This window comes from Aulonocara stuartgranti, assembly GCF_965226115.1.
Source record: "Aulonocara stuartgranti genome assembly, chromosome: 18".
Classification (NCBI taxonomy): Eukaryota; Metazoa; Chordata; class Actinopteri; order Cichliformes; family Cichlidae; genus Aulonocara; species Aulonocara stuartgranti.
Window position 1 is genome coordinate 11221949 of NC_138954.1, and position 14235 is coordinate 11236183.

Sequence of the window (14235 nt, forward strand, 5' to 3'; positions counted from 1 at the left end):
ACACACACCAATTCACATACACATTACATTTCAACCTTCTTCAAAGATACTGACGTGCAGGCAGTCACGACACAAAGACGCACACACCCAGCCTCATTGAGCCTAACAATGTGATACAAACCCATATCCTGCATCATTCACTGGCTTTAATGCACACTCCCACAACCCCCCCACCCCCACACACACACACACACACACAGTACAGTCCAGCAGGGCCAGGAAATGCAGAAAACAGATCTCGGGCATCTACTGACATCAGTGAGGCAAGGCTCGCCTTTTCCATTAGACACTGACGTCAGTTTTCCCACAAAAACGGCTTCACCCCAAACTACAGGCGATCAAACCTGTTGACAGTTTAAAATAGATCAATGTGAGATACAGGCATCAAACGGGATCAGCGCTGATGATGTTCTCCCCTTCCTTAAACTGTGCGGTCAAACTGTCATAAATGAGAACTGAGCTTCTCCATCTGCCCGTCACTGCAAACAGAAAGGAGACTGTAAGGCCCCGATGCTGCAACTGGCCTCGCTCCAACCACTGGAATCAGATGTATGTAAATATATGGAAAACACTGAGGTGTGAGAACGCATACATTTTCAACACACAGGAACCATATGTGCTCTTTTTTTCCCCCTCCCCTCTTCTCCTCCCTACCCGTGAGCATCCATTAGAAACCGAGTAACTTTTATACTGATACCTATATCTTTCGCTCCGGACAGTCAAAGAGAGAGCAGGTCAAGCTGGGCAGCAACAGGTCAATCACTATGAACAGGGCACCATCTAGTGTTGCATGCAGAGTATGAGAGAGCTGCACTTATGTTTGGATTTTTTTTTTTCCCCCTTCAAGATTAAAGGACAGCCATGTTGGGTGCACTCGCTGGCTTCATGCCGTGTGCAAATTGGCTTTTCGCTCACATGATGCTCGGGTCAGTGCGAGGTTCGTCGCATGTGTTAAAGTATAGAGATGCAAGAAAGCTGAAACAAGCTGGACAAACACACAAAGGGCTCAGCGGACTTGAGCGCTGGTTAAAGCGGGTGGGAGCAGGGAAACAGATGTGATTGTTTGCATAGGCCAGGCTTATAAACCAAACCCCGAGGTGCTGCTACATGTGCGGGAGAAAGGAAGTTTAAGCTTCAACTACCTGCAACATGTTGTGTTTCCCCCCCCCACTCCCCACTCTCCACTCTCAGTGAGTCTGTTGTCTAATTTAGAGAAACATTTTTGAACAAGTTATTGAAAAACACTTAAAAAGTACCAACCTAAAAAATAAATAAAAACAAAAAGCTTCCCCCAAGATCATTTTGGCTTAACAGGAGGGCAGGCACAAGTGGATTAACGATGGCTGCGGTCCAACTTTGAGGAGCTCCCGCCTCTTTGCTGGTTTGCCATCAAGGCTTACTGGGAAACTTAATGGATCGGAGCCACTTGTGCTTTCTCTGCTGTGACGAGTGGACACGCCTGCTGCTGTTTCAGGCAGCTCTTTGCTTCATGTAGCCATTTAGCAGACCAAACTCAATCATTGCATGTTGCTCAACTTTGAAGAAAAAGAAGATCAGATCTGTGTCCCGCAGCTGATCTGGGTGTGGCACCGTTACCTTCATGGTTTGATATGACAGGAAAAGTTATTCTGCATGACACATATCCCACGGAGCGTGCTCAGCTCGCTTCTACCTTCCAAAAAACCCCTTTGACAAAGCAATAAAACACAGCAAATGGTGTTTATTGTCAAAGTGTTGGAGTAGGACAATGTTATATGTGCATAATTCATTATTGTGTACTCTAATTGTGCAACAAACTAAGCTACAGTATATACAGACATCTATCATTAACTGTTGATAGCTGGATGACAGTTATACTGTATAACAGTAAATCTAGTTGGCCGGTTGCTTGGGCAGGACAACCTCAATAAAGGCGATCCATCAAGAGTCCCAAGACTTTGGTATCATCTGCGCTGAATGCAAAATGGTGACTCTTACTCTTACAGTGTAATATCAATCAATACAACTAAACACAGCCATTAAAAACATCCACGTGAATATACTCAATGCAACAAATGTTATGCAGAAATATCTCCCCGCCCTCCCCCTTTCTCTATTACACTCTCTCGTTTCATCTCCATAAAATCCAGTAAAGGTTAAACAAACATTTAAATGTTACATATCCCATTAAAGTAAAAGAGAATAATGTTATGAGAACCCTCAGTCTACATAGCAACAATGCTTTGTGAAAAATATATGTAGAGTGTGAACTAAACATTTACATGATTTTACAGGTGGAAAGGAAACATCGCTTTGACATAACTCTTTAGAATAATAATACAGCCCCACAGTCTTATTAACATGCTATGATCTCTTGTTACTCACTCCGATTGCTGTTCATGTGATGTCAGGCCACGCAGCCTGTCACAGGTTTGTGGTTGTGTCAGTCTGTATACATATTTATTTGTATGTAAGTGTGTCTGCGTGTCAGTATGTGTGTCTGTGTGTGAGTGTATGCACGTGTGCTTGCAGGCTCAACAGTCCCCAGAGTTATGCGAGTGTAGCCCGGTCTCCATTTTCCAGTCTCTCTGGTCGGTGGCGTCTCCCTGGCCTTGCTGGGAGGCGGCGGGAGACAGCGACATCTGTCTGCGGGGGTTGGCGCTGTGCATGGTGTTCCAGTGGCGCTTCAGATCCGACGCTTTGATGAAGGCTTTGTCGCAGGAGCCGCAGTTGAAGGGACGCTCGCCCCGGTGCTGCCGTTCATGGTCTTTCAGGTGGGACTTGTGCTTGAATGCCTTTTCGCACATTTGGCACGCGAAGGGCCTCTCGTTGCTGTGGACCCTTTCGTGCCTCTTCAGGTCGGGCCCCCTGATGAAGGCCTTGCCGCACACCACGCAGCGGTGTGGCTTGAAACCAGAGTGGATCTTCAGATGCTCTTTGAGGTGGGCGGCAGTGGTGAAGGCTTTGGGGCAGTGCTCACAGCCGTAGGGGCGGTTGGCGGTGAGCAGCCTCTCCTTTTTGGCGTTGTGGTCCATGGGCTTTGCTCCCGTGCTCTGGCAGGAGCCGTGGTCGCGGTGGCCATACAGCAGGTACTCCAGCTTCATGTCGCTGGAGGTCGATGAGCCCCAGGTGTGGCTGTGCGGCTCTTTGCCCATGTTGGTGTTATAGTTGTGCGGCTGAGACACGTGTGAGCCACCGGGCCCCATGCTATCCATCCCCTGATCATAGAAGCTGTTCTTCCTCACCTCCTCCATAGCCAGCTCCTTCAGGATGGCATCCTGAGCTCTCATCCCATGGTCACCCGGAGCCTGGTTTTCCCGCGTTTTCATGTTGGTCAGCTCGCGTTTCTGGGTGCACAAGTTATCCAGGAAGTTGATGCCCAGGATCTGACCAGACGACATCATCATATTGATGTCCTTCTTCCTCACAGCCAGCCTGGCTGTGTACATGTAATTAAGCACCTCCTCGAAGATATCCGAACGGATGAAGTCCAACTCCACGATGGAGTTGTCCTCGTCGCTCTGTTTCTTAAAGAGCTTTTTGAAATAGTTGCTGCAGGCGGCCAAGACACAGCGGTGAGCCCTGAACTCTATGTTTTCCACCACGACCACCACATCACAGTGCTCACCTTCCAACCTCTGCTGGTTGAGCATCTTCAGAAAGGTGGCTTTGTGGTCATAGTCGATATATCTTAGTAAATCAGACATGTTGCAGGACAAACTGGAGCAACCTGCAGAGGGGGGCAGGGAAAAAAAAAACAAAAATCAGCAAACTTGTCAAATATTTTGATTCCCACCAAAGAACGAGGGCATGCATGCACCCTGCACAGCTGAGGGGTGGAGCTCTATTTGCATGCCACTTTGGAAAATATATACAGGTAGCGTATGCAGCGCGCCTAACAAACAAAGTATCGGAGAAACTTGCAACCGAAGGTGAACCTGTTCATAAATAAGCGCCCGACAGACAAGAGAGCAAACAAGTGGCCAAACAACCGATGCAGAAACCCCGAAGAAAAAATACGGCAGGGCCCAGAGCCGCAGTAGCGCTAATAATAAGAAGCAAAAACAGAAAAGTAACGGCAGCAGAAACAAACACGCGCACTATTCTCCACTTAAAAAGCGCGTTTTACCGCCGAGTTCGCGTGACAGTCGCGTCGCGTGCAGGAAGGATAACCTTAGCAAGAATATTTCACATTTCACTGCGCCCAGCCATTTTGGTCAGCAAGCCTCCATTGGCATGTTTCTGGTGCCTTTAACTGAGTTCACAAACAGCAGAGGAGACGGCGGCGAACAGACCGACAAACCTCCAAAAACCCGCCGCGCGCTGTTCCGCGCCGCCCGAGCAGACAAAGAGGAAATAAAAAATGTTATTACCCGAAGCCTGAACGCGATTCCCTGTGTTGTCACGCAAGGCAGTCGACGACGATCCAGAGCTGTCGTTTTTCCTCTTCCTCCTCTTGTTGTGACTGTGCGGCTCCACAGGAAATGCTGCATTGTTCTGCTGCCACCTACAGCACCGGAGCGAAGCGCGCTACCGAGATCGTCTATACACGCGGTGATGACTCACTCTGCCGGAAATCAGACGACGTGCTGAATATATTGGTGATTTTTAAATATAATACAAGCAAACACCCATCAGATAGTCCGTCTGTTCACGTCTTGAAGTTAAAATTAAGAACATTTGATTACAAAAAGTATTTATTTATTCATATTAACTGAACAAAATTGCCAAGAAATGCAGATACACAGTGACACTCAATGAGACACGTGACACCCCCTTAAGGGACAATTCCCACTAGGATTTAAATACCAGGGACTCTCCACCATTTGGTTTTAGAATTGAAGAAGTCTGTTGGATGAAAGGTGAAATGTCTTCAAGAAACATAAAGAAGTCCACTCGCTTTCAGTCCAAGTCTTAGACATAACCTGGGTGTCCAAAAACCTACCTACAGACACAAAGTATCATCTGGGCTTGAAGCTTTTCTTTTTGATAAGCTTTTAGCAGGGGGAGACCTACAGGGGGGCACGGGGAAGCAACAGCCCCCAGCTGCCCACCACAACTTTTATGTTCATCACCCCAGTACAGTCATTTAAGTTCTTTTTCTGTATTTATTTTGGGGAACTTTTGGGGGGAGGGGGGTCTCATTTATACAAAAAAAATTCTTTGTTTTCTCAAAAGAGATAATAATACAATAAATAGATTTAAAGTGTTTTTGTGGATATTTTGTTGACTCTGTTACATGTAGGGCTTTTCACATACTTGCTGAAGAGGTATGTGCCCCTCCTTTGCCCCCCACCACACACGTAAAATTTTCTGTTTTTCGGTGGCTCAAGAGTTGGGTGTTCGTCTTGTAATCGGAAGGTTGCTGGTTTGAGCCCCAGCTCGGACAGTCTCGGTTGTTGTGTTCTTGGGCAAGACACTTCACCTACCGCCTACTGGTGATGGCCAGAGGGGCCAATGGTGCAATATGGCAGCTTCGCTTCAGTCTGCCCCAGGGCAGCTGTGGCTACAACTGTAGTTTGCCTTCACCAGTGTGTGAATGTGAGAGTGACTGAATAGTGGTATTGTAAAGCGCTTTGAGGGGTCCCAAAAAGCGCTATATAAATGCAATCCATTATTATTATTAATTAAGATGCTGAAATTTAAGAGTAGCGTTCACAAGATTAGAAATGAATACGTGAGGCAGAGTGGTTTAGAGAGGACAGGCTGAGATGGTTTGGACAGGAGGGATGGTAGATATACTGGACAAATGATGCTGAAGATTGAGTAGCCACGGGCGTTTACTCCAATATTGTTCAGCAGGGGTGTTAGTTCATGGGCTACAGCCCAGTGTGGTCTCAAGTGGGCTAGAATGCTAAAACAATTACATAATGCACCATTGTGCCACATGTTTTCTACTGTCACTACATGTGTGACAATTCTTAAAAAAAAAACAAACAACAATAAACAAGCAAAAAACAAAAACAAAAAAACATTTCTATTGTAGATTTTTAAGTGTTTCAAAAGTTTCCTTCCACCTGGAAATACTTTCACTTTTTTTATAAATTTCTAATCCTGTGTGTAATTAATATTCTTTGTAACCACTGTGGTGACATTCATGCGACTCTGAGGTGCACTTTAGTAACAAATGCACATTTATTCACACAATAAGAGACGGAGTGAGCGCTCTTACTCTCTATAAATCTTGGGAAATAACCGCACGTACGCAGAGGGGCGGGGCTTCCGCGTATTCACAGTAATTACCTCTGACTGCACAACGCCTGTCTTAATTAGCCCGCGGGCTCTCCTTTTAACAGGTCAATTAAGGGTTTGGAGCATTTGGTTTCATAAATAATAGATGGGCTGCAGCTTACAGCCTCAACCGCCTCCCATCATCATATTTAAACATTAATTTAACTTTAATTATGTCATTTTTAGATAATTTCACCCTGCTTAAGTTTGATTTTACCGCTTAAAGATCGATCCGTTTCTGCCGTGTGCTCAGCCTAATTGATTTTAGCATATTTCCATAAAGTGAAACTTTAAGATTTAACAATTTAATATCAAATTAAAATCAAAGTTACACATAATTTAAAATTAGCACAACTATTCAATCATATTTCCACTATTTTAACTATATTTGGAGATGACAAAAACTGATACTTAAAGAGGCATAAATGAGTGCTGACACAGGTTTCAGTACTGTGGTGGTTTTTATTATTTTAGAAGAGACCAGCAAATTAAAAAAAACAAAACAAAACAAATGCACTTGCCACTTTTGTTGCACCTTTTTGAGGAAAACACAGCTGTACATCAATAATACTCATTTTTTTGGATACATTAGAATGGATAAGAGGGGGGCAACACAGCTGATGTGTTCAGGGTGGGCGAAAGTGGAGGGGGATTATAGATCTCTCTTGGCTTTGAATGTAAATCAGGGGAGAGCTCACCAGTCTGAACCCTTTGCCTCACAGTCACACAAACCTGGGACTTGTGCTGCAGCTGATCATCTACCCTGGAGAAAAAACAAACCCTCCACAGGCAAATAAAATCCATTTCATGCCCAGAAACCTTTGATCCCTTGACTTTTTTGCCAGGACATAGTCTCTAAAAACCTTGAAGTGGGGGAATCAATGAGAAATGATGAAACACTGATATAAAGGAAAATGCTATTCAAGTAGACATGACAAAAAAAAAAAAAAATCAACTTTGAAAGATAATTTGCTATTTTCCTAGGAAAGCTTTGATATGTACAGTACGTAGCTGTAGTGATTTCTGTAGTGACATACCTGCTGGATAACCACGGAGCTGTTTGAAGGAATGAGGCGATGCTTGCTTGTAAATAACGTTGGCACTTCTACTGCGAGGTTAAATAGTGTACGCTCTCTAACATATACAGCCTACAGCGATTTTAAGTTTCCGGAGTGATGGCTTTATTTCATAAATAAAACGTTGCTACAATAATTATTCTCAATAATCATAAAAATGCATCAAAGTCATATAAGGCAGTGAAAGCAAAAGGTTTTGCTTGCTGCACACAGGGATTTGGCGTGCAGACGGATTGAGGAACCACTTGGAGAATCACATGGTTTTCTGTATAATCTTGTTTGATAATGCAACGTTGCTTCCTTCTCATGCAAAATGCATTTAGTTGTTTTGCAGATGATGGCTGTGACTAGCGGCGGAGCTGCAGCACTTGGAGAGTAGGAGGCCTTTCTAGTCTTCTGAGAGTCCCGACGTTATATGTGGAGTTCTGGATGCTGGATTCTGGGAGGGTGCAGAGGTTTAAAAAAAAAAAAAAAAAAAAAAAAAAGCCCTCAGAGTTATTCCTGTAAGAGGAGAGGAAATAGAAGTCAGTGAATCCTGTAAGCTGAACATTTACTGCCACTGTTCATTCTGCCAAAGAGTGAAAATGAGCCTCACTTCAGCTTAAGGCAGTTAAGTTAAACAGACGCTCAGAGAAAAGTTAGAAAAATGCAAATATACAAGACAGATACACACAGGCTAGTCGGGCAACAGGAAATCCACAAAAGTGCCATCCTGACAACGGATTCAACAACTCCTACACGTGTTTAGACCAGGGGTCTCAAACATGTGGCTCTTTTACCCAACCAGCAGCTGCTTGTAGCTTTTAGAAAAAAAAAAAAACCCCAACAACTTCACTTTAGACCCAATTTCCCTGAACTTTAATTACAGTAGCTAGCACAGTTGTATAGCACGGATGTATACACAAAAAAATGATTTATCATTAGTCCCCCCGACTAAGAATTATTATTTTATTTACTGTATTTAAAACTGCCTCCACTTAAACCCAGCTCCACTTTGTTGGTACTTGAAATAAGTAAACAATAACTAAACAACTTCAGTTATTATGGCTCTAAAATATCATAAATGCAACAAATGCTAATGCAATAAGAATGCAAAGTCCAAATACCAAATAATCATAAACATCTGCATAGCAGTCACAAGTGGTAAATATTTGAACTATTTACACCTGTTGGTGATGTTTAATGTTATTTATACTTTATTAGGTTAGGAGACTAGAAAAGTTGAGGTATTTTTTTAGTGACAGCTGGTAAATAAGTTAAAAACAACAAGCGCATCACTAATAGCTCAAAAAGTAGGCCTTATAATATTGCCTTTTTAAGTTATTTTAAAAAGTTAGGCGCTATCATTACTTATATCTTCACTCGTTGATTTATTGGTTAAGGGGAGGGAATATTTAGGAATCATTAAAATCACATAGTAACACTAACAAACTAGTTTATTTTCCCTTAAGAAGAACATGTTTATTGTTTTTACCTGTGGCGCTTCACAGTTTGACAGCTACTAATTTGTTTTGTTTTTTTTAACCACCATAAACCACCAAAAAAAGAAAAGAAAAAAAGAAATCATCATTGTCCTGATGAAGACGCCCGTCTGAGGCATCTCATAACAGTTTTTGTTGCGGGAAGTAAACATGCTTCCAACTGACATTTGTTTCCAGGTTGTGTTGACCGTCACAGGCGATTTGTGTCCATGTCACATTTCACTTTTTCAATCTGTCCTGAGGCTGGGCTGTATATTTTTTTGCTAACGGTCTGTCTGCATGCACGTGGCTTTATTCTATGTGTTTTGGCCTTTCATCCACACAGAAAATGGAGCTTTCCCCCCCCCCAGAAACTCTGTTCTGTGTTTACATGTGGACAAGGAAAACCAGGATTTTGGCTTGCAATGTCAAACTTGTTCACCTTCATCTTCTTTTCCAGTGTCAGACTGTGTCACACTTTATCGCCCTTACTGGTCCCCCTATGGCTACGATTGGCCAACATTTGTATACAGCTAGGCCTTGAGTCACCACCTGTTGATATCAAATCCTTCACACCCACATTAAATGGCATATAAACAGGAAACTATCTCACGCAATTTAAAACAATATAAGTTACATTTTGACTTCATTGTGGACGTGTTCCTAACATGAGAAACAAAAAAGGAAGAAAATGGTGATTTCCAATTTTTCTGGTTGCACCACCACTCTGTGTGTATCTAGCACCCAAGGGAAACAACAACTACCCAAAACACTACAAACATTTATTATCATGTTACCAGAGCTGTTCAAGCACACTCAGATAAGACAGCACACACGCAAACACAGGACTGAGGGCAAGGCTGCAGAAACAAAGTCAAGCATTCCCATCTGGTGAGTCACACAAGCACACACATGCACGCTCGCTCATCCCAAACGCAGCGCCTTGGGACCGTTTCAGTCAGTCAGAGGATAAAGGAACAAGTTTCACTGCCAAAAGGTGAACTAGAGTAAAACTTGACAGCGAGCACTTTCCAGAGACTATAAATGCTTGAGAGAAGGCAACTAGAATGACATGCTGTGCTGCAGTGAAATGCAAAGTTCTTTTATAACAGCTCCACACATGAGAAAATCCTCACAATACCCACAGTGGACAAGTTGAAACACAAATGGCTGTATTTGCAGAGTTTGTTGAAACGCCATAAGGACTGCTGACCTATTTTTCCCTTCGTGCAAAAACAGGGAAGTGCAACTGAAAGCAGAAGTGTGTCACAGTGTGCCCTAGAATCATCTCAGGGATGAACCCCAGGCTCTGGTGTTCATTTCCATGAAAAGCAGGCTGCTGTCTGCTGCAAAATTATTGCGGTTTTCGCCTTTGTGTCACAAACTTTTCATAGAGTTTAAAAGAACAATTAGTGAACAACTTTCAAATCAGATTAAATCTGATATTTTATGTCACATGCATATTCAGTAGTTTCAAAAAAGCCCTAAAAATTAATTTCTCCAAATGTAATCTTTTTTGTGACCTGTACAACTGGGTACACAAGGATTTCCTCAGCTAACATATATAATTTCAAATTTACAGAGCGTAGTTGAAAATAGACCAAAGCACATCTGTGTGCACTCAAGATCAGATTTCAGTCCATACGGGCGCGTCTGCAGTCGCAGGCTCGGAGCGGAAGCCGGTTCAGCTGGAATTTAATCGCTCATCCCTGCCTGTGCTCTTTGTGAGCTACCACAATGCAGGCAGAACAATATATGGAAGATCTTTTCACTCAATGTTTCACAACATGCAGGCATAATTTCAAACATTTTTCCACATGTGTGTCTAATAAATAAATAAGAATACACTTCTTATTTAGAAAACTGTAATATTAGCGCAGCAATTTAAACTTACAAAATATCTTTAAAAAAAGGGAGTAAAGACATCTTTAAACACACAGTACATGGCTGTAGCTCTCAAATAAAAGTTCATTGTGTTTCTCTCCAGCAGAGGGAAGTGTTGTAGCCATATTGCACTAGATTGCATGAGACTGCCGGCAGCATTACTGTAAATGTTTTTAAGCCTTGTCATTACGAATTGAGACTGTAATATCCGGCCTGTGTGCACACATGCATCTTCAGTCCTTTTCCCTGCAGAGGGGAATGAAATGACAGCAGCATGATGCATTAGTTGTAAGTACCACAGAAACAGGGCTATCTGCACCAGTGAGAAGAAGTGCTGATGGAAAAGCAGCATGCCTAAGAGAGGAAACCAGCTTGAAAGAACAAACAAGAAAAACAAAGCCCAGTTCAACCAAATTAAAACCAGACTAAACAGGACAGCGCCGGGATCGGGACTTGGGGCCTTGCTGTCTTACCTGGTTCAGTCCTCCCCCTCCTCTGGCGTGATCTCTGTCTCTTTATGTACCACTACTTTGGTCACTGACATGTCAGGGTGCTGTTCTTTAGCCTCCTTTATGGCCTGAGCCAGAGCCTACATACGGGAGTGCAGTGCCAAAAGGGATCACCAGGGGGAGACAGAGAACGGAGAAAGGCAGGGAGGGAGCGGGGATGTTGGATTGTAAGTCAGTATGCCAACAGGGAAGTCATTTTTAGTCACATTTCTTATACGTCCAGAACTTGTTAAGCCATATGATGAGTTAATTTGTTTAAAATGTCACGTTAGCCCATTCCTGTCCTAAATATCCTGACGGTTACTAAGTCACCGCTCAGCACTTGACCTTTTTAATTTACCACACAATCAAATAATCAGCTTTGCAGAAAGAGAAAAATAATGAGTATGGGTAAGCAGAGAAACAGTATGAAAGGACTAAAAGACCTCGTCATGGTCGATGTCTGCGTCTCCGGTGATAACGATCCTTTTCTCGATTCTTGTCTCCGATATGCCTCCTTTCACCGTCTGACCAACAGAAAACACATAAAATAAGATAAGATAAGATAAGATAACCTTTATTAGTCCCACACGTGGGAAATTTGTTTTGTCACAGCAGGAAGTGGACAGTGCAAAAGTTATGAGGCAAAAATTAGAATACAATAAGAATAATAGAGTACACAACTGTACAGAATAGAATAAAATAAAATACTATATACAGTAGAATAAAATAAAATAAATATACAATAGATAAAAATAGAATACAAATACAAATACTATATACAACTGAGTAAAAATACAACGATGACAGAAAGGATTATTGCACTTAGTATTATTGCATATGTATGGATGTGTGTGCTTGATCAGTTAAAGTCTTTATTATGGAGTCTGACAGCAGTGGGGAGGAAAGACCTGCGAAATCTCTCCGTCCCACACCGTGGGTGCCGCAGTCTCCCACTGAAGGAGCTGCTCAGTGCTGTCACAGTCTGCTGCATGGGGTGGGAGATGTTGTCCAACAGGGATGACAGCTTAGCCGCCGTTCTCCTGTCACTCACCACCTCCACTGGGTCCAGAGGGCATCCTAGAACAGAGCTGGCCCTTCGGATCACCCTGTTCAGTCTCTTCCTGTCCCCAGCAGAGATGCTGCCGCCCCAGCAGACCACACCATAAAAGATAGCAGAAGCCACCACAGAGTCATAGAAGGTCTTCAGGAGTGGGCCCTCCACTCCAAACGACCTGAGTCTCCGCAGCAGGTACAGCCTGCTCTGCCCTTTCCTGTAGAGGGCGTCTGAGTTATGAGTCCAGTCCAGTCTATTGTTCAGATGAACACCAAGGTACCTGTAGCTGTCCACAGCCTCAATGTCCATACCTTGGATGTTCAGTGGTTGCAGTGGAGAATGCTTGTGCCTGCGGAAGTCTACCACCAGTTCCTTGGTTTTACTGGCGTTGATCTGGAGGTAGTTCAGCTGGCACCAGTCCACAAAGTCTTGGGTCAGACCTCTGTACTCCTTGTCGTCCCCATCAGTGATGAGGCCGACTATTGCAGAGTCATCAGAGAACTTCTGCAGGAAGCACTGGGTGGAATTGTGGGAGAAGTCTGCAGTGTAGATGGTGAAGAGGAACGGAGCCAGAACCGTTCCCTGTGGGGCCCCCGTACTGCAGACGACCCTGTCCGACACACAGCCCTGAGTCCTCACATACTGTGGTCGGTCGGTGAGGTAGTCCAGGATCCAGGTAGTGAGGTGATGGTCCACTCCAGAGTTCACCAGCTTGTCCTTTAGAACCGAGGGAAGAATGGTGTTGAAGGCACTGGAGAAATCAAAGAACATGATTCTCACAGTGCTTCCAGCGGTCTCCAGGTGAGCGAGGGAACGATGTAGGAGGTGAATGACGGCATCATCCGCTCCAATGCCAGGCTGGTAGGCAAACTGAAGTGGGTCCAGTGATGAGCTTATTAGGCGCCGAAGCTGAGCCAGTCACTGCAATACTCCCGTCAGCTCGTCATAAGAAAGTCTTAATCTAGGTATCTGAACTTGTTTGGCCTTTTTTGTAGCTTAAGCAGCTGATGATAATACTAATGATGATGATAATAATAATAATAATACTACTACTAATAATAACAATACTAAAAGCACCGATAAAAACAAAACTGTAATAACTCATGAAAATAAAAACCAGGGGATGGATATATGCATCTGTTTTCATCCCCTTGGGCAGGCACACACTTGCGATCACTTGATGAGAACACTTTCCCGGCTTATTCAGCGATTCAGGTTTGAAACTTGCCAGAAAGAAGAGAGACGCTCAGATGTACAACAAGCGTGAAGAGTCTAAAGCATAGGTGTCAAACTCTGGCCAAATTTGGCCCGCAGCCTAATTACATTTGGCCCGCGAAGCCATACCAAATTACTATTAGAGCTGGCCTACTGGTGTTATACAGCTAATATATATATATTGTTTAATATTAAGCTTTGCTTGTTCCATATTCAGTTTTTCAGCAAAACTTGTTTGAGTCCATAAGAAAAGATTCATTCTTATATCTGGAGGAAGATTTTTTTTTTTTCAATAAATATTAATGTTAGCCCGTTCCAGTTTTGAATTTTGGCCCACTGTGTATTTGAGTTTGACACCCCTGGTCTAAAGCAACAACAGATGTGCCCTGACCTTTGTGATGTGTGTGGTTGTCGTGGTGCTGGTGGTCTCTGAGGTTATCGTCTGAGCACTCAGCAACACTCCGGGGTCTGCATCACCGTTAGTCTCAACCTGTTGATACACAAAACACTCTACATGAGCACTGCACATAAAACCATCTAAACACAGCAGCAGTACTACCTTCTTTAAATTCCAATAAATACTGATTAGTGGAAACCTCAAAGCTCAAACTCATTCACGTTTAGTTCTTTTTCAATTACGTTTCAGCCTCAACTAACTCCTGAGAAAATTATCTGGATTGTGCTGCATGCTGCTACATGTTGACTTTTCCCACCATATAGTAGATAACTGTGTGTGTCTGTTGCTGTGCAGGTAGTGTGTTTCAGCCAAGTCTGAAGCTGAAGACAAACAGTGAGACAAACTGCAGGTCAGACGATAACTCTTGGTGGTTTTAAGTGAGCCACAC

The 14235-nt window shown here is 43.4% G+C and overlaps 2 protein-coding genes across 2 annotated transcripts in view; both read right to left on the reverse strand.

Moving 5' to 3' along the window:
- Positions 1-1700: 1700 nt before the first annotated feature.
- Positions 1701-4493, reverse strand: LOC309693477 (zinc finger and BTB domain-containing protein 14-like). Its single transcript, XM_082512722.1, has 2 exons — positions 4353-4493; positions 1701-3709 (listed from the first exon to the last, which is right to left on the reverse strand). The coding sequence occupies exon 2, from the start codon at positions 3684-3686 to the stop codon at positions 2514-2516; it is 1173 nt and encodes a 390-aa protein (XP_082368848.1). The 5' UTR covers positions 3687-3709; positions 4353-4493; the 3' UTR covers positions 1701-2513.
- Positions 4494-6652: 2159 nt separating this feature from the next.
- Positions 6653-14235, reverse strand: part of LOC309693576 (band 4.1-like protein 3) — a 45601-nt gene continuing 38018 nt past the window's right edge. The window contains exons 23-26 of the mRNA XM_082512934.1: positions 13782-13880; positions 11565-11645; positions 11104-11219; positions 6653-7787 (exon numbers count right to left, since the gene is read on the reverse strand). Of these exons, the coding sequence (XP_082369060.1) occupies positions 11109-11219; positions 11565-11645; positions 13782-13880 (291 nt within the window). The 3' untranslated portion in view covers positions 6653-7787; positions 11104-11108. The remainder of the gene's footprint in view (positions 7788-11103; positions 11220-11564; positions 11646-13781; positions 13881-14235) is intronic.